Source organism: Lipomyces doorenjongii, assembly GCF_038497915.1.
Source record: "Lipomyces doorenjongii strain NRRL Y-27504 unplaced genomic scaffold V1508scaffold_12, whole genome shotgun sequence".
Classification (NCBI taxonomy): Eukaryota; Fungi; Ascomycota; class Lipomycetes; order Lipomycetales; family Lipomycetaceae; genus Lipomyces; species Lipomyces doorenjongii.
The window spans coordinates 265,839-285,589 of NW_027118079.1; the positions used below are offsets into that span (position 1 = coordinate 265,839).

At 48.1% G+C, this 19,751-nt stretch overlaps 6 protein-coding genes across 6 annotated transcripts; 2 read left to right on the plus strand and 4 right to left on the minus strand.

The window, feature by feature from the left end:
- Positions 1-29: 29 nt before the first annotated feature.
- V1508DRAFT_351347 (general substrate transporter) lies at positions 30-1,841 on the minus strand (the record flags this gene model as incomplete). The annotated part of the gene is made up of 3 exons (XM_066936813.1): positions 30-1,289; positions 1,340-1,545; positions 1,598-1,841. 3 exons carry the CDS (start codon positions 1,839-1,841, stop codon positions 30-32), a joined length of 1,710 nt encoding a protein of 569 aa, XP_066797221.1.
- Positions 1,842-3,262: 1,421 nt separating this feature from the next.
- V1508DRAFT_403151 (uncharacterized protein) lies at positions 3,263-5,246 on the minus strand (the record flags this gene model as incomplete). The annotated part of the gene is made up of 5 exons (XM_066938535.1): positions 3,263-3,378; positions 3,460-3,800; positions 3,848-5,069; positions 5,094-5,139; positions 5,181-5,246. The coding sequence occupies 5 exons, from the start codon at positions 5,244-5,246 to the stop codon at positions 3,263-3,265; spliced, it is 1,791 nt and encodes a 596-aa protein (XP_066797222.1).
- A 4,752-nt stretch (positions 5,247-9,998) lies between these two features.
- Positions 9,999-11,710, plus strand: V1508DRAFT_413536 (uncharacterized protein). The gene has a single exon (XM_066939797.1). The coding sequence runs from the start codon at positions 10,335-10,337 to the stop codon at positions 11,640-11,642; it is 1,308 nt and encodes a 435-aa protein (XP_066797223.1). The 5' UTR covers positions 9,999-10,334; the 3' UTR covers positions 11,643-11,710.
- Positions 11,711-12,409: 699 nt separating this feature from the next.
- Positions 12,410-13,732, plus strand: V1508DRAFT_413539 (Triosephosphate isomerase). Its single transcript, XM_066939798.1, has one exon. The coding sequence runs from the start codon at positions 12,636-12,638 to the stop codon at positions 13,443-13,445; it is 810 nt and encodes a 269-aa protein (XP_066797224.1). The 5' UTR covers positions 12,410-12,635; the 3' UTR covers positions 13,446-13,732.
- Positions 13,724-16,239, minus strand: V1508DRAFT_351456 (fungal-specific transcription factor domain-containing protein; the record flags this gene model as incomplete). The annotated part of the gene is made up of 4 exons (XM_066936816.1): positions 13,724-14,869; positions 14,921-15,822; positions 15,901-16,039; positions 16,096-16,239. The coding sequence occupies 4 exons, from the start codon at positions 16,237-16,239 to the stop codon at positions 13,724-13,726; spliced, it is 2,331 nt and encodes a 776-aa protein (XP_066797225.1).
- Positions 16,240-16,618: 379 nt separating this feature from the next.
- On the minus strand, positions 16,619-18,427 carry V1508DRAFT_351394 (Dak1p; the record flags this gene model as incomplete). The annotated part of the gene is made up of 2 exons (XM_066936815.1): positions 16,619-17,907; positions 17,956-18,427. 2 exons carry the CDS (start codon positions 18,425-18,427, stop codon positions 16,619-16,621), a joined length of 1,761 nt encoding a protein of 586 aa, XP_066797226.1.
- Between the last annotated feature and the right edge of the window lie 1,324 nt (positions 18,428-19,751).

Genomic DNA, 19,751 nt, shown 5'->3' on the forward strand with positions numbered 1-19,751 from the left:
AGATGAGTAAACAAAACCACAAAAAAGTTCTAGACCGCATGGAGCTCCAGCGCGATCGGTCCGTCAACGGCGACATCGACTTCCGCTGCTGCAGCCGCTAGCTCATTTTCCATAGCATGTGAAATCTGCTGCAGCCGTCGCTTATCTTCCATTGCCGTGCTATCGCCAAAGACTTCATCCATCTCTTCCAACGTCTTCATCCTTGTCTCGGGAATAACAAAGACTGTGAACAAAAACGCAATTAAACAAAATGCCGCAAAGAAAATATACGTGCCGTAGGTGATTGTTTCGAGCATTTTCGGGGACACCAACCCGATGATGAAGTTGTTCATCCAAGTAGACGACGTTGTTATGGAGATTCCCTTGGATCTGATTGCAAGCGGGAATATCTCGGACGGCAAAACCCAGCATACTGCTGCCCATGAATACGCAAAATTCATGTCGTAGACGTAAATAAACGCGATTCCCATCCATGCGGCCGCGAAGTTTTGAGATAAATCGCCATTGTTAGTGCCGATTATGGCGGCAACGAAGAGGAGGGAGAGACATGTCCCGATCGCGCCCCACATCAACAACACTCGTCTGCCGACCTTGTCGATCAAGAATAAGGCGATGAACGTCGACAAACAGTTGATAATGCCGTACACGCCTGTAGCGAGGAGAGACGTCGTGTTGCCGTCTAAACCCAGTTGTCCGAAAATCGTAGGCGCGTAGTAGATGAGTGCATTGCATCCCATAAATTGACCCAAGAACATGATTGCAGACCCGATAAAGACCCGTTTCAGAGAAGACTTGCTCGATAATATATCCTCGTATTGAAGTAGCTCCAGTTTCCATCCTTTTGCAGTGCCAAATTTCTCTGCATGTTGCAACTGCTCGAAAACGACTTCGGATTTGATGTTAATGTACTCTGATTTTATGTCAGGATGGTCAATAGGCTTCTGACGGATTCGAGATAACGAGAATAACGCGTCTTCTTCGCGACCGCGCATTAGCAGCCACCGAGGTGAATATGGCATGAATATCATACCGAGACCAAGAATAGCTGCCGGTATAAGCTGTACGCCTAGTGGCAGACGCCAGGATGCTGAAGATTGTCGACACCCATCCGGGCCGACGTCAGTATATGGTGAAAATGAAACGCCATTCTCGTAAGGGACGTCGGGTGAACAACGCGTCCCGCCAATGTAGTTTGAAAAGTAGTCAATCCAGAACGCGATGAGAATGCCGACGGTGATAGAGAGTTGCTGCAGGACGACTAACCCGCCTCGGATCTCGGGAGGTGATATCTGTACACGTAAGCTACTACAACAACTACAGAGACATCGTAGTGGCATACCTCAGCCATATATAAGGGGACCACCATCGTCAGCATACCAACTGACAAACCAGCAATCGCTCTTCCAACGAACATCACCGTGGAACTCAGGGCAATAGTCTGACACGACGACCCAATTAGAAATATCACGACAGCCACTATCATTGAATTCTTTCGCCCGAGTCGGTCTGTTATCTGTCCATTCAACAGAGACCCAGCCCACGCAGCTATAACCTGTCAGCGCTCATCTCAAGTTCACATTTCTGGCACAGGACATACTGAGCAAAAACGTCGAGACGAACCAGCCTTTCACGCCCGCATCCGCATATATCCTTGGAAAATGATACGCAAAATTCTCCATGGTAATAATACCGGAAACGACGCCTTGATCATATCCGAACAGTAGACCGCCGAGAGACGAAAATATCGCTACACCGAGCACAAAGGGGTTCTCGTTCACAACGGCTAGTAGACTGCGTTGTTGCACGTTAGGATCAACCGCAATTGCTACTCCTCCAGCCATGGATACGTATTGGCAGAGACCTCTTAACACGTGCAATAATATGTCTTTCTAGTAATTGTGCGATAGTGGTTCTTAATGCTCCTCGAGGTACACCCTGCACATGCTAATCCCTGAATGCGGCTCATCCACATTGAAATTGACCCTAACCCCGGAAAATGTGTTAGATGCGGAGAATGATGGCGAATATTTCTAAAGCGCATAAAACGAAAGATTCTAGACATTGTAAAATGACAAAATATCATAAAGCGATGTATGACTAGGCATATATTACATGATTGAATAGTACAGGGTTGCCAATGGTTCAGGTCAAATAACCCTGAGCTTTGGAGTGTACGAAATGGTTACAACGGATCTACTCTAGCTTCCGTCGACCGGTCGAAAATTGATGGGCTTTGGGCCAACCAGTTGCCAGTCCTGATACCAAACAGGAAATCTGCTCGGGCGCAAACCGAAGCTACAAGATTTGTGCTGGGGGCGGCAAATGTCTGGGCTGATTCTGCAGACGATTTCAAACCCGGTTCAAGAACTTACTTATCTCAAGCTACCAGTCGATATGTGGATGCTATCGGGGGTAGCTGGCATGAAGCCGACGCCACCGAGGCTTCCGCCGACCGAATGCCCAATCAGTGGTGAAATCCCTTGCGAGTACTTGGCAAGTATCAGCATGACAACAGTCCACAAATACTATTTGCAGTAATAGTATCGAATTCCCGACTAAAAAAATCCAAACCTGGTGTAGCATATGCTCATGTGGCGCTGCACTATTAGTCTTGAAGGCGGCTCACAATCGAGCGGGGAGTGGTGGGTAGCACTCAACCCACGCAACTCGTCAAGAGACTTCGGCTTTAACAAACTCCCCGAAGTTCAAGTTCAAAGACTCACTGCGCGGCGTTAAATAACCTGTCTGCACAACTTGTTCGTATCATATAACTGCATTCCAATCATATCTAATCACGGACATGTTAAAAGTTTTCATCCATTTACATCTTTATCTTCACGCTACTACTACACAAAAGCCCATCCTTCCCCTTCTAAGCTATATTAACAACTCCATATATCAAACCCTGCAATGTGTAACCAAGTCTAATAAGCAAATAAAAATAAAACCCCTAATAAATGAACAAAACATACACCATCCCAAAAGAAACTCAAAAAATGCCAGACATTAAATAATTGTGTGGTGAGGTAGACATAGTCAGCAATAATGCGAGTGGATGTGTTCGTGAGATACCAAATGCAAGCACAAATCGATTTGTACCTTTCTTATTTGGAATTGGCAGTGAGATCGTAGGGAACCCGGTTGAGAACCATGATAGTCTAAGAATCGAAAATGCAAAAATCCACCATCTAATAACCCCCATCCCGACTTTAAGAAATGAAAAAAGCAACACCAGAGATGAATAGAGAACCCAATAAACTATTTACCAACCAAACGACTCAGCATGAAAATCGACATTGTACTGTTCCCAGAGCAAATCTGAGCAGGCATTGCGAGTCTCCCGAACAATAGGTGCAGGGCCACAGACAGCAGCCGCGACTGCAATGTTCTTGTCACCACCATATTCCTCAACGGTCTTGCGCAGGCTGTCCTTAACGTATTGACGAATATCAGGACGACCCTGCTCCTTAGTAACCCACAGCTTGAAGTTGACACCGTACTTCTCATTGTCTAGGTCAGCCCAGGAGGCATAGGATCGATCTGGAACAACCCAGAGGAAGTCAATCTCCGGAGGAACGTCACCAATTGCCTCGTGGCTGCGTACAATCTCAATCGCCTCTGGGTAGGTGTAGGAAACACCGGCACCACCAGCGACAAGAACAACTTTGCGACAACCATCGAAAGAGTGCTGGTTTCCGTACGGGCCGTGAACAGCAACAAGATGCTCGCCTTCATTGTTGAAAAGAGAGCGGGAGAAACCCTTGCGAGCACGGATGATAAGATCAAGAGTGTCGGCACCACTAATTACTTGTTAGTTAAATTTAAAAAGTAACACTATGTCACATACGGAGGAGATGCAATAGTGAACGGATGGTACTGGAATCTAGCAAGGCTTGTGATAGAGATGTAGACGTATTGACCAGTAGTCCAGTGAATCTCAGAGAAAGTGGTTCTGGTATTCATGCAAAGCTTAACAGTATCACCGGAGAGGTTCTGTGAGATACCAATGACGTGGTGCACATTCTTAAAGCGAGTGAATCGGTCCCAGGCGAAGATGACTGCGCAAGTGATGACATAAGGCTTGGTGCGAACCCAATGGAAGAAGAGGAATGGAAGAGGGAGCACTATGAACCAGACGTGGAAGTAAAGGAAAATCTCGTAGAGACGAGCACGGAGAGGAGCAAGCGAGGTTCCCAGAATAATGCCAAAGCAGGTTGTCGCAATCAAACCGACAATAGCCTCATTGTTAACCTGAACACGAGTGCTAATTGGCACAACAGCACAGTAGGCAAAGACATGAGCAATAGCAGTAATGCAGACGACTCGACCAACGTGCTTATGAAGAATAATGTAGCCCTCGTGTGACCAACCAGTCCAGTCAACCAAGAGACCGGTCTTGGATCCGAGCAAGAAGAGGATGGGCATGTTGACAATTGAGATAAGACCGATACGATTTGCGAAAATCTGAGTGGACGATGCACCACCATGGATGAATGTGTAGAGGATGTTGAGACCAAGGTAGCTAGCAATGATGAGCATGGTGCCGTATGACTCAGCATAGCGACCTTGAGGCTGGTAAATGAGAACCGAGGTGGCCTTACGGATGACTTTGGAAGCGAAAGTCACAGGTCGTGGAGCACCATTGTTAGTAGGAATCAACGGTGTCTTTTCGTTTGTTGCCCGCCGAACGGTTTTCTTGAACTGAACAGTGTAGAAATGAGCGATGACGGCGGCAACGAAAAAGGCAACGACGATGATGTTGTAAGAGAGATAGAACTTGCGTGACCACTCGCGTCCACGCTCGTCGAACTCCAGTTGCTGCATTTCGGCCCACTCCTCAGGAGAGTATGTCATGTTCGCGGCCTCGTTGTAATATTCCGACATGATGGCGATGTGATCGGAAGTAGGCGGTAGAGGAACGATGAGACTGAGCGGGTAAGAAGGAAGGGAGAAGTGGACGACGCAGGAATATAATAAAAGACATGGCGGTGCGAAGGAGAGGGAGGCGCTTGCATGCGCTTGCGTGAGGAGTGCGGGGGGGTTAGGGGACCATGGCGATAAGTCCGTGGCTCATATCAGAGAGGGGCTCACACCACGCTGCCAAAACAGGCAGCGCGCTGCGAATGTGTGCAAAAATGCCTTTTGTTAGCCTCGTCTGTCTCTCGTCCGAGGTTTTTTACCTTGCCCCGGCTCTCAGTCGCGTGGCCACTGCCGTTATCGCTCCGCACCTTCTCAAGTCTCGGCATGATACAATTAATATCATTGTAATATCATTCGCGTGCTGCTTTTTCTATAATTGCGCCATTCAATGATATGCTCCCAGTTATAAACCAAGGAGTGGTTGCGGTTCGCCTGTCGGTCTTCCCGAAGTGCCAGGGCTGCCACTGCAGTGGTCGTCACCGCAGGCCTTATCTTGCACTATCCTATGTCGGGCATAGTCTAAACTTTGACAGTGCACACAACTCTCGCAACTTGCTGACCTTTTGCCCTAAACACAACTGGGAATTGGCCATTGCATACTTTGCGATACATTCCCGCTGTTTCTGACTGGTCAAGATCCAGCAGACATGAACCAGCAATGGTTTGAACTGCTGGCTAGTCACGTAAATACCATTGTTCAATCTGAACCGGTTCTAGTAGTGCCAGGCTTCCGCATGTCAGCAAACGCCGTGTTGTATTATTCACTCTATCTTATCCCGTCTATATTCATTGTCATTACTATTTGCTTAGGATATTCCAATCCCTTATACGCGAAAATGAGAATCGAGCCTAACAAGATATTATTTGGCCATACAATGGTGCCATGGCACAATAATTGGATCCGATTGGGACTACGTCAGGCAAAAGGCTCAAGGCGAAGTAGTGGTTGACTAGTCGACTGGAGGACATTCGATGGGAACTCCCCTCTGCGACCTCTGTATTGCATTTTACGCACTATATGTCGACTTATTGTAGATGATGGGATAGCTAGTAAAGTCATACCCCCATTGAACTGCAATCCATATTAGGGAGTAGATGCATGCTAAGAGTCTGAACCAAAGAGAGATGAACTACGACAACGACCAGAACCAGTTTCTGAACTTGCAAGAAATGGGGAGGTGCTTCCTCATTTGACTGGCAATATCTCAAACCGGAACCGAGGTGACCAATCATTCATTCGGTATCTCTCGGAAATATCGAAACTCAAACCATTGCCAACTATGGCGAAAACATGTTTAACTTCTTCCACCCGAGTCGGCATATCGGTATTGCCGCTGTCTAAGTGTAAGTTGCTTATGTGCCGTATAAGTAAGTTGGGTTTGAACTATAGAGCCGTAGGTCGACTGTAGCTGGATAACTGATAACACACGCGCAGCCACATTCCTGCAGGCTAAAAATTGCACACACTAATGCTCGCCCTAGTACCGAAGTCGCATTGATCTGGTGATTGCTATTAATTCGCTGAAATTGCCTGGCAGGCGTCACCGTACTTTCTGCGTGGAAAGACAGTCGATCGATGGCGCAGTTCATGTCCGTCTTTGCACTTGTCTAGTTAATTGGACGATATATAGCATCTGCTTGGTCGCAATGACAGTGACTGGTGAGAATATCTAGCACCTATATGTTGAGTTTCTCATATCTTTGAGACCGTTCTTGCCTTGGGGGCACAAATACTCAACTACGGTTCAAAGGTTCACCCCCGGAACGGGGCATACCATTTGCTATCGCCTTCCGATGCTACTATTGTTGATTTATTCAATACCTCAATATTCTCTCATCCAGCTGCGATCATGAGGACGTTATTTATTCTTTCCGGTCTATTCCGGTTTTATATCTCTAGTATAATAGCGTGACTATCGTTCCATTCGCTTGTTAGCACATATCATAGCGACTTGGCTGAACTCATGCATCTAATATCACTATCAAGACTAATATCCCAAATAGATTGGATCTCAGGTATGATATTGGTTATGTCAATTATTACTAAATTTCTATCGTGCGTCCGATGGAGTTACGATTGTGAACTGCACTCCCCTGTAAGCTTTATCTCCAGGATATCAATAACGATTTCATTTCGCACCATCTTCTATAATTTAGAATGTAATCATTTACAACCCATTATGATCATGTGTATCTCGGGGAGTCACACTTCTATTTCTCAGGAACACAAGGGGTAAGTTCCTAGCCACAAACTCTAATCAACTTAAGGTTCAAAGCGAACAGCCCTATTCCATTTTCCCACCTTCCTAATCGGCCATCTCGATCCGCTGTCGTCAAACAGCACTGCAATTGAGGAAAGAGCGCGCGGGGAACGACAAAAAATAACGTAGATACCGGCTGTAGAGCGTCCATTCAAATACTCCTGACTGGCTGCGGATCGGTTAAGAGCAGGGTAGTAGGGATACGATACAACATATGATTGACGCAGATCCGGTTGTGGTCACGGTCAAGAGCGCACATTGCGCGAGTGGAGCACAACAGCGCGATTGCGCATTGTCTCGAACTAGTAGTCCTGATTTAGTTTATATCTGCATTTTGCGTTTTATTGCATGCTTATAACAATCAAAGTGTTATCGAGAATATGAGGAGTATGACGCCATACCGCGTCAGAACCATAATCTGCCTGCGATAACGAGCCGCACGTCATGTAGTCGCGTGACAGGTTTAACATTTCGACGCAACCTTCGCCGTCTAATTTAAGATTTACAGATTCTTCATTGTATGAATCATGCCATAAGTAATATGTGCTTTCTTGGAGCAATTGATTGCATATGTCGTTATCAACATTATTTTGCCTCATGAGTATAGGGTATGAGTACGTTCTCTCCATACTTTAACAATTATACTAATATTTAGGGTATGGGTACAAACTGGCCTATACTAGCTTATCCACAACCAGCATCCACTGCTGAAAGGACGGTTTGGTTTTGTTGATGGACTGCATTTATTCGTCCAAAGGGCAGGTGACGCAGAAATGCAGAATGCATACTACAATGGGTGTGTACTCGCTCATTTAACATCAAATGTGTTCGTATTCTCGCCCGTGAGTACTATCCGTTAGGCGGCAAATAACGGACCAGGAAGCATGCACGATGCGACGGTCCCTCGTGAACCAATCCACGAAACTGAGGACGGATAGTTTCTAATCGCTGATTCCGCCTTGCCGGCAAGGCATGCACTTCGAAATAAGATCAAAAAGCGCTTGAAGTCCAACTTCACAGCATTGCCGGACGATCTTCTTGAGACGGCAATTCTAGCCAGAAGGAACAGACAACTTTTTTTATTATCGAAACATGCTGACGCATACATCAGCTTCGGGTTCGCCTCTTAGGAATTTCCGAGATTCGATTCAAGTATGAACCAATCTGGAAAGAATCAGATGAAGGAGCATACTCGAACTTTGGAAATATGCTGTTTGAGGACATCGTGAGATCTTGTTAATTATATTGCCTTTATAAAGAAAGACATACTTCAGCCTGCTATTCGACATATCCATAGTAGGATAAGATGTCCTCTTTGCCATCCACCATCCGAGGATGTGATCTAGGGTAATAACACGACAATGATATGCATTCAATGTCGAATGAGACGTCGACTCGGGCACACGGACTTGCGTGATGATTACTCTGGCGGACATTTACATGGTTAGTCCAGTAATGATGATCTGCCAGAGATTCCAAACTTCCTAAAGATTCCCTGCTGATAGATTTTGGGGGCATCTTCAATGTATTGCCGTAAAAGTTTGAGACCTTGCTTTCAGAGTTGGCCGTCCAGATAAGTTCCGTACATGTGACTTAAGATAACGGACAGTAGTTCTGTCTTGCTTCTACTTCCTTCTTAGGGCAGGTCTCTTTCCAGTGTGACCTTTTCATGGACATCAACGTTGCCACAGCTGGCTTATCGCAGGCATAACTGAACATCCACCGTCGTGTAAAGCCCGTTGGGCCCGCGCTCCACACCGTCATCCCCGTCTCAGAGAGATGCTGGACTTGGTCCGTCTCTCCATTGATTTGCGTGCAAGGCCGTCGAAAGCCTTGCCTCCAGCTTCATGATTTTTCAAAATGGTGGTCCAAAATCTCGACTTGGATCCCAAGTTACAATTACATCGACGCTCTGTCATCCTCTGCGCAATGGTCCCAATAACTAGATAATATTAGCATCAAGTACGTATGCAGAGCCAATAAAACTAGATAAATTACATGAGAACGCAAAGATACCGCGCAACCGATGACGAAAGGAGTATTGATCGTAGAAAAGAAACCATAGATTGGGCACGTCGTATTCAGTTATCCCCTAGCCCAACACTACTCAAATGAAGCTAGTTCTGAAATTATTTGTATTCGCGTAGTACTCATGAGCCTTAGACAAGCATAGAGAATTGATGAAATCACAAGTTGTCGACCAGGCAAAATTAAAATTTGTCTTTGGGTAACATAGTGATAACAGTTGAAACAGTCTGTAGGGTCTAATCAGCTCCGAATATAGAAACCTGGTAGAGATGGGTTGGGGAATTGTGGATCGTAAAGGATCCTAGCAAGATCTGTCGTTAGTGCTTGTCGTACTGAGATCATGATTGTATTACCTGAGCGCGCAACAGTCCGATATTTTAGTCATAAATGTTAGTCAAATATTATGATTATGCCGCTAATGTAGAAACTTAGAAGTATCGGATGCGCGGCGTATAAAATGACGCGTGGCGATTATTAGGCTGAGTTTGCCTTTTAGAGTTGTGCCGCACCATCGATTTGTACCCCACAATGGAGCCACCAGTTGTAAATAGCTTGACAGCTACATTATTTACACACCGGCATAGTCTCTGCGCGTCTCAACAAAAGCAATAAGTACAAAGTAAGATCTAACTGTAGGGAGGAGGGTTTATTTTAGGACATCAGAAGGATCTGCCATGCTAGTCTCAAATAGGAACGGCGTGATTTGTCCCGATGGATCTGAGAACGGCGCAGGAATGCGGAGAGAGACGCCGGGGTTCTTGTACATTATTCGCGGATGCGGCGCTCTTACAGTGTTTAGGGTTTACTTTTGAGAAAGTGCCGCATACAAACGCTCCGCAAGGTATACCTCCAAATTCTACAACGTAAATTATATGTACTTAGTTACTACTGTAATGTGTCTGTGACGTATTTCGGGAGATATGAGATGGTGAGCACAATGTTGGAAGTGCTGAGCCGCAGTAAATGAAAACGAACACGCAAGAGCCAAGACAGTGTTGAGCCTCACGCGTTTGGGAGTGACACGTCTGAAACTGAGAGCGATTAAATAGAAGCCAATCTCCAATTCGATACGCAAACCTCCGTGATGCGACTTATGGATATCAGTTGGTAGCGTGTCTCCAGATAATGGAAATTACGCCGGATCCGGATCCGGTCATTCGACCTGCAATCAACAAATCTCTCAGCGACACCGCAGGATCGTGTAGCGCCACCTTCATTCGAAATAGCAAAGGGCAATACATCCTTCAACAAAGCCAGAAATTTGAAAACAGTCTCCTCGCGAGTGTTGGTCTTCTCGAACTGGCAAATGCAGGCGATTTTGCAGCAAATGTATGGAATGAGATACCTGTGCCAAAGTTTGCTGTAGCTCTCATGGCCATTGGTGCCACAGCAGCGCTTTTGATGACATACGTCGCCGTTTGGGATGCTAGGTTGAGCTGGCGCAATATTCGGCTATTGCGCAAAGAACGGCAGTATCTCTTAGCAATACGTACTCAACCCGAGAAGAACTTCCAACTTGTCGACGCCTTGCTTGAAGTTAACCGCTGGGAGCTCGGAACTGAGATTATCGACCGCCTAATGATGGACGCTCTAATGGGTTTCGGATGTGTGCTGTTAAGCACTGGGACATTCATGGCAATGGGTGGGCGGAATCGGGCAGTGTTTCACGCGAGCAATCTTCTATCGGGATATATAGGCAATTCGCCAGCAGCCTTGGGCGGTGTTGTTATTGCTGTCTGGTGTTGTTATGTAGGGATGAGGGCGTACCACCACGGGTCTACACAAGCCGACATTATCTCAAAGCCATTGCTGAGGCAGCGCATGTACCTTGTGCAGCTGCAGTCCTTTATTAGTGGCACTACTGGAATTGTAGCCGGCCTGGCATCGATGCTTACTTCTACGAGATGGTACGGCTACGTGATTCTGATCCCATGCATATGTTCATTTGTCGTTTGCAACTACGTCTGGCGGAATCGGATCGCATACAGTCGCAAGTCGATAAACGAATTTGGTCTCATAGACGAGTCTTCCCTTTTGGAAGAATTGGAGTTTATATCACGCCTGCGACTCCTTGTGAGAGGACAGACTCCCGGGCGGCAGCTAATCCCTGAGGGACAGTCAGCAGTTATTCTCCTCGAAATCATAGCGAAAAGCAGGCTGATCGAAGCGTTGTGTTCGCGCCTTTTGCGAAAGGCAGACATAGCAGCTGTGCTTACAGGGGCAAATGGAGCAAGAAATGCAGTTACTATTGAGTTATCGCATTTAATTGTTTTAGCTACGCAAGGACTTTCAACTGCCATCCGCGAAGTCGCGCAAGAGTGCATTATTGAGGATGGGCCGTCTCAATGGCAAGACAGAGAGCGCCATCTTGTAGAAGTACTTGGCTCGTACATGTCATGTTATTACGATAAAGAAGGAATAGAATGTAAATAGAATAGTAGAGCATCGCTTTTATCATCCTAAGCAAGTGAAATAAATCGTACCTGTATTTACCATCTCAATGCTTGTGGTGACTTGCTGCGACCATTTTGACATATCTGAAGCGGAGGAGACGTACAGGCCATAATGTGGTTCGTTGTCCATATTTATTCTTCTCCATCGGGCCACTCGCGTTGCTTTTGCTCTTCAGAGTTTGGATTTCAGTATTGACTTCCGCCTCGCCGTCGCACTTGCGGCGTGGGTTTCCACCGTTTCAATTGAAAGTCATATGAAGTTATAAATTAGAGACCATAAGCGATATAGACTACTTTTTCTGGATTACTCGCTCGCTTCGCTCGCTTGTAGCATCAAATTATTGGCTCCATAAACCAGAGAAGAGAAATTAAGAATGCCAATCCTTACATCGACAAGTACCCAAAGACAATACGCAGCAGTAAAACTACAAATCGAGGCAGAACTAAATATCTTGGCCGGCTAGATCCAGGCTTCTAAAACGTCTTCTAACCGCCGAAGCATTTCACATTTCAACACAGTAGATCCACAAAGCCAACCACAAGGAAAATACCTCTATTATAGGTTTATATCGCTGGCATCTCCGCCATCCAGACTGCAGCGCGAGTAGTAACAGGTCGAGGAATGCCGGCGTGGACCCGACCCATGGACCCGGGGGCCAGGAAAAATTCAACGGCACTTCCGAATAAGTTTAAGCCGACACATCTATCAAATCCGGTTCTGTCGGCCACGACGCCGACAATCTGCGGCGATTTTACCGCGACACGCAATCCCTTTTTGGGTCGGCCGCGGCGAATCACAAAACGAGGACCTGAACCCGTTAGATGTGGATACAAATAAGGCGTAGCTATATCCTCTTGATCCGAGTCATTGCGGATCAGATTGAGCCGCACCGCGCGGCGCCGTGGTTAAAACAGCAAGAAACCGCTCTCGAGATCATGCCTCGACAGAGATGCAGTATCAGCCTACTCATGAATGACAATAACGACGATAATGCCTCCAAAACGCACGCCGCTAATTGGCATGTCGCTGAAAATGTACTTCACCCCGGCCCGCACACAACAATACCTCTCGGCATTCGCTCCCATCGCGCGATCAGCCAATGCACTCGGCATCAATACTTTCCTCATACCCGATTTCCTGTCAGTCGCCGCCTCATGCGCGGTCCTAGTTACCGCCCAAGAGCAACGGTACGCGACTGGCGTTGGCGCGCAGGATTGTTTTTGGGAAGATAGCGGTGCGTACACAGGTGAGATTTCTCCCGCGCACCTCTGGGAGTTGGGGGTTGGGTATGTTGAGATAGGACATGCGGAACGGCGACGGATATTCCGTGAATCTGACGATGACGTCGCGAAGAAGGCGGCGGCTGCAACCAAGCATGGTTTGATTCCTGTTGTGTGTATTGGCGAGATCGAGCCGGATGAGTTGCATATTGACGTCGCCGTGCAGTATTGCGTGAAGCAAATCGATGCTGCGCTGAGATGTGTCCCAGTTGACTCACAAGTCGTGTTTGCGTATGAACCAGTCTGGGCTATTGGACAGCCAAACCCTGCGCCGACGTTATATATTAATGCTGTGTGTGTTGGCCTACGAACGTACCTCGACTCTCAGGGACGCGAGACATCGGCGAGGATAATATACGGTGGCAGTGCTGGCCCGGGATTGTTTACTGAGTTAGATGTTGACGCAGTCGATGGCATGTTTATCGGAAGGTTTGGACATGAGCCAAGGAATTTCGAAATCATGGTTCACGAGATTGCAACTACGAAGTTTGGGAAGAAATAGTTTGTAGCATTAAATAACTAGCTTTCGTTGACTGCTCGTCCGAATCACAGCTGCCGTGAAGATGGCCGACTACACGAGAACTATGATCTACAGCATTATAACTGGTAGACACAAGGAGAGATCAATTAAAACTTCCACAGTTTACCAGGAACTAACAGTCCACTGTCGATATCTTTTGTTGACTAGAAGGACTCTATATCGTGCTTATGAACCAATGATACTTCTGATGACATTTCCTGATTATTTTACATCTATTGTACACCGATTGCGATTATAAATCACTGTCCCAAGAACTCGTCTAAGCTCATATTACCAGCAAGTAAACTCTTCAACGGATCATCAGTCCCCCAAAACAGTCCCGGCATGTCCTGGCTGCACTTCTGATGCTGATCCGGAACGGAGCCACTCGGACTAAACCCCACAGGCACGCCATACTGCTCTACAACGGATGTATCAGGCAACGAAATACATGGCACCCCAAATGCCTGCGAAATCGCCTGTTCCTGCTTTCCCGCCGGCTCCGTGGTAATGCCGGCGATCATCACTCCCAGAACGCTTTCCCCGCCCAATTCGTCCGCAATCCATTGTCTCGTTGCTTCGTCTATCGACGCGCGCTTGACGAAACCCATATCTTTAGTCTTGATCTTCGGACCGGACACTCGCGTCAAATCGACGTCTGGCTCGAATTTCTCAAGAGAGTCGAGGACTTGGCAGAGCCAGCTCACCCCCTTCCATCGCGTTTGTAGCCGTTTCAGCCCATCCTGGCAGGCCGTGAATGCGCGGTGGACGGTCGCAGCTGCGGCATGTTGAGAATTGGACGCCGCGAGCGTGAGGGAATGCCATAACGTCAATGACGCGGAACCCGCCATTAGTATGGGCTGCGACGTGAACGGGTTCGATAGAAAAGCGTTAGGCGCGATCAGGTCTGCGAAGGCGATAATATCGGCTATGCTGATTGCCGAGGTCCTGGTTAGGTCTGAGTTTGGGTTGGATAGCCAGGCCGGAATGTCCAGTGAGCTTCGAGGATACACTAACTTCGGATGATAAACGGCCAGAATAATCGCGTGATTCCAAGTATGCATTAGAAGAAAACATTGCGCATGATTAGTATGTGCAAATGCCTGGAAGTTGTGTACATCGAAGACCAAATCTGCAGGCAGGGAGGCGTGAAAGTCGGAGATTTCTCTTTGGAAACCCGCTAGTGCCGATTGAATCTCGCTGTCCGATGCCGGATCGCTGTTGTGGCTCAATATGCTCAATTCAGAGGAAGTGCTTACTCGCCGATGTTTTTGTCCGGCGTACTGATTCAGCGTGTCGGACACCTTGCCAAGAAGGAGGACTAAACGGCACAAATATGGGAACGGATCTGTCAATGTATTGACGTCGATTCCCTGAATAATTTCACCAGTGGTTAAGTCCCCAACCTATCCAGCATGTCTTAGCAAGAGTACCCACAGTAATCCAACTTGACTGACCTCGTGCTCAATATGCTCCGTCAGAATCGTCGCGCTGCGTCCCGTTCCACACGAAATAAACCGGTCCAGACAAACAACAGACCAAAATACCCTTCGCCGCTGCGCAATCTGCTCTTCATCACCAATCCCGTCTGAACATTTATGGAGTCCGAGATCGTAGCTCATTCGGATAGCAAGACCGGACCATGACCATAAGCCGGAATCTCTATCGCAAGCAAATTCGAGGTATGCAATGAGAAGCAAGGTGAACACGGTCTCGACGGACGGCAAAGCGAGATGGGGAAGTAACAGCATCTTAGCCCGTTCAGAGTATACTTCTGACATGTCTTCACCGGTCAAGCTCGACTGTGAAGGCTTGAGACGTTCAGAAATGGCCGCCATAGCGTATAAAAGACACTCCCCGGCGACTCCGTCAGATATGCGGTCATCAAGATCCTTTCGCCTCAGAAAGGGCAAATAACTAGCCATGTGCTCGTAAAATGTGTCAATGGTCTCTTTAGACGGGATACCAAGCTTCCACTGTGTCTGATCTACCATAAGGCTCTGCGGGTCATCGCCGGGAGAAGGCGATCGTGTCCGGGCAGCGGTGCAAGCTGCGGACGTGACAAGGTCATTTTTATGGTTGCCTGCCGGTTCCCGACGTGTGAATACGTGTCGGCCCACTACAACGTTGTTGCACGGTAATATGGATGATGCCTGCTTCTCTGCGCCAAAAGTACTGACATTAACTGAGAGAAGGCGGAAGCTGCCAGAGACCGGGGGCGCGACAGAGGTGGGACCTAGCCAACGGAAGTAGGGTTGTCGTACTAGCACGCCAGGATTGCGTGGTTCATTTGCGGCTACCGGAGAACCAGCTGACGAGGACTTACCGCTGCCCTTGACCAGCCGTTCATTGGTCGTAGCTGCACTGGAAGCTGCCGTCCACGTCACGACCTGAAGCTCGACGGACGGTTTAGTCGATTCGGGTGGCGACGCGCTACTCGAACTGGTCGTCGACACTCTTTTGTTGCGCTTTTGTCTCTTAGCAGGAAGATCAACTACTCCTGGATTGTCTTTGTACATGCACTCGATATATCGTGCCGAACAAACCGTACATGGCTGAGTCCCTGAACAGCGTATCTTTGATTGCGTGTCAGCATGATCTCCGACTGTAGTTGTACGAGTGTAAGCGTTACCTTCTTCTGTTTGCAAGTCGTACACGCATGAGAGACTCTTTTCTGGCGCTTGACCACGTTCGAGAGATTATCGCCACCTGCGCACGCGAACCCGTCGAAGTGGTCGAGCGAGCTATCGACAACGAAGCGGATCTTCGTGGCCATTTTCCGATCCCGAATTCAATATTAATGAACTTTCAGAAGCGAGAGAAGATAAGAAATGATAATCCGCGGCGGCTGGACTCTTTTAGACCCGTTGGGCGAGCTGAAGCGGAAATCATTCTGCCAGTTTGGACAGCAGGCCACCACCCGCGCAGTCGCCCCGCATTGAACCCCACGCGAACTACTTCTGCGCGTGGGGTTAAACTGCAACTTATAGTCCGACCTGCTTATGTACGGGTCAGAATTGTCATCGTAACGCTACAGTACCCTCTCCCAGGTCAGCAATATACACCTCATACATATTATATGGATAAAATTAACAATTGATTATTTATTATATCAGATATCTAGGAGAAATCATTACAATATATGGCTAAAGCCACTACGCAGCCAATCCCTGGATGAGTTCATGCACACCCCAGGCACCAGGATCAGGCGGTAACACATCGCGAGTGTACAAGCTACTCACGTATGTCGCCCGTCCGAGCTTCGGCAGCAGCTTCTTCGTGCCCTCCGCAGCGGCCCTCGCGACCTTCGCGGCCTTGGAAATATCGCCGTCCTTGAACGCCTCGACGAATGGAATCATTACGTCCATTACTGTACGGTCGCCTTCTTTCGCCGGCGTGTGGACTCGGAGAGAGGCTAATGCTTCAACGGCCGCCATGGCAATAACTTTCTCAACAGGGGTGTTACTTGGCATCGCGCCCAATGTCGCGACAAGTGAATTGAACAGTGCGGCAAAGAATATTCCAAACACTGCTCCAAGTGTGCCGCCCATACGATCTTCAGTGATTCCGACAATGGCGTCAACCACTCTTAGAACCGAACCTGACTGGGCCAGACCTTCCTCGTCAATGGCTTGTAAAAGAGCTAGAACACCAGCCTCGATTGTTTTGCCGCAATCACCGTCGCCCATCTCGGTGTCCCACTCCGTCAACTTAGGTTCGATGGCAATAATATTTGCCGCCGCCTTGCGCAATTTACGATCCAGAATGTCTGGGTCGACGACGATATCTATCGTGTATGAATTCGAGTGCACTGTTGCTGGATGATTTTCCACCGATGCCGTGGCATCGTTGTACTTGTGCGTCTTGGGCCAGCTCAGCGCGTCTGTTTCAGCGTCAAAATACTGAAGAACCTTGTACACAGGAACGCCGCATTGCTTAGCTGTATAGGTGGAGTTGAACAGGGTGAGTGAGAATGCCGGCGCGTTGAGAGATGTCATGAACGTACCCGCGACTACCCGACTAGGTGTGATACTGTAGTTCTTCCTAATCTGGGTGACTGCAATCTGGGTGATTGCGCGCATCTCGAGCGTCGACATGCCGCCGAGATTGTTGACAAGCAGCACAACCTCGTCCGTCGGTTCAAACGGGACGTACGCACGGTCCTTATCATTGGGGTCAATCATGTACTCTAGTAGGTTGTCGATAAGCACGTCTACGGGCGGGATCGGGGACACTGTTCGCACGCCGGGCTCGTTATGGATACCCATGCCGATTTCGAAAGTCGTGTGGTCGAGCTCGCCGTACGCTGTGGGTCGGCCGGGAACGTGGCAGTGGTCGAGGCCGGCACTGATAGTAACAAGACTTAAACCGGCGGCTTGGCCGAGTGCGAGCACTTCTTCGAATGTGGCCCCGGTCGCAGACATACTTCCAAGTAGCTTGTTCACTGGTTCCTTTAGCAGGATTGCAATGATAATTAAAGAGTACAACTTACAGATAATAGATCCTGCTAAACCCCGTCGTCCAACCATTCCGCCGTTCCTGCGCCCCACCGAAACGTCGTCCGCAGACTTGACCACACCAACCTTGTGACCCTCAGCCTTCATCTTCTCACATGCTAATCCAAAATGGAGCATATCCCCGGTATAATTTGTAACGATCAAAATGTGTCCCTGATCACTAGGAACAGCCATGCAGCCATTCTGTACCTGCTTTGCCGACGGGCTAGCAAACATATCACCGCAGATTGCGGCCGCCAGCATACCAGAACCGACGTAACCTGCGTGTGCCGGCTCATGTCCAGATCCACCGCCACTGATCACGGCGACTTGATTGCGCGGGTGCGATTTGTGGTAGACAACTTTATCGGCGTATAACAGGCCGAGGTTTGAGTGCGATGCAACTGTGCCGAGCAGCGCCTGTTGGACCAATCCGTCGGCAACAGGGTAAAAGTGCTTTGTTGCCATTGTGGTATTCTGCGTGGATCGATGTATGCGAAGGATTGGGGGGGGCATTCGATGACTGCTATATACTTATTCACCCAATGCAAACAATACCTCTCTGGCCGCTATCATCATCGCCGGCATTTGACGATGGCTCGGCTCGTCTTCGACTGCTCGCCGACACTCGCAGTCCATGATCCGGGTCGGTCCCGTGGTCGTCGCCGACTGGAGATGCCATATCGGAGCAGTTAGCAGCGGCAAGTGGTTGAAAGACAGTGTGTGGAGTAGTGGACCGTCAGTGGAGTGTGCCCTGACTAACCCTGTTAGGAAATGCCGGGCTTCGGAGAACCTGCCGGCCCACTCGGCGGTCCTCCGATACTTCGGAACTTATGCGGGGAACTCCGACCCGCTGGCTGATTAGCGGACCCGGAAATTAACATTGTACGAGAGTGATGATGCCATCACTGCTCCCTCACATGTTCATAATATTACGTTTATTGAACATATAAGTAAATTGACTGACTAAATTGAAGTAGGCAATTGGGTACATTCGATATTGGCGTGCATATCATGATGCAACAGTACAGACTCAGACAAGCTTACGCACTAAACACTAATAGTAAATCCACAGCATAATAAGCTCGAATTTGTCAATTGGTATTCCTAATTAATCTCATACATAAAGTGTCGAATTATTATGTGTATGTAGTAGTTAGCCGGTGTCGGGGAACTTCGGCATGTTTACTTTGGGCAACCAATGAACCAAATTTATCTAAATTAGAATCCTTTGACTCCAAGTTATCGCGACTATATGTTTTCTTATAAGCCCCCCACCGGGGTGTCCGGCGTCCGTGGAGGATTAAGTCAGTACAGTTGGCCTTTATGCACGCACAAGTGCATGAGCTACAGACTCCAGCCGGCAGTCACAATCAAAGGACATACCGTGTCAGTTACGTTCAGTGCGTCTCTCGGCTCCACGACCTCGTCATATTCCTCCGATAATAAACTTGGAGACCAAGCTGTATTATAGTGACAAAGCTGAAAGTTAAGAACAGCAGTAATAAACACAACACGCTGTTGCATGCTGTGGTCTTGGAAGGAACAGACGAACCTGTATTGCGCACATTGGATCACAGCGGTAAGGGTACTGCAATTAAGGCAGTAAACTACCATCTGGCCAGCGCTGGTCGCTCCAATCCCACCATCCACATTCTACCCGCCCGACAGTACCCTCTGGCGGTCGGTGAAGGTCCCAGCACAAGACCTCAGCCCATTAGTGCAATATGATTTGTGCGTCCTAGTCTATCATGTTAAAGCTTACGTTCGACAAGTGGGCATATCCCGGCTC

Bases quoted from the DNA above. Each gene is read 5' to 3' on its own strand.
- V1508DRAFT_413536 (XM_066939797.1), top strand. From the start codon at position 10,335: ATGGAAATTACGCCGGATCCGGATCCGGTCATTCGACCTGCAATCAAC.
- V1508DRAFT_413539 (XM_066939798.1), top strand. From the start codon at position 12,636: ATGACAATAACGACGATAATGCCTCCAAAACGCACGCCGCTAATTGGC.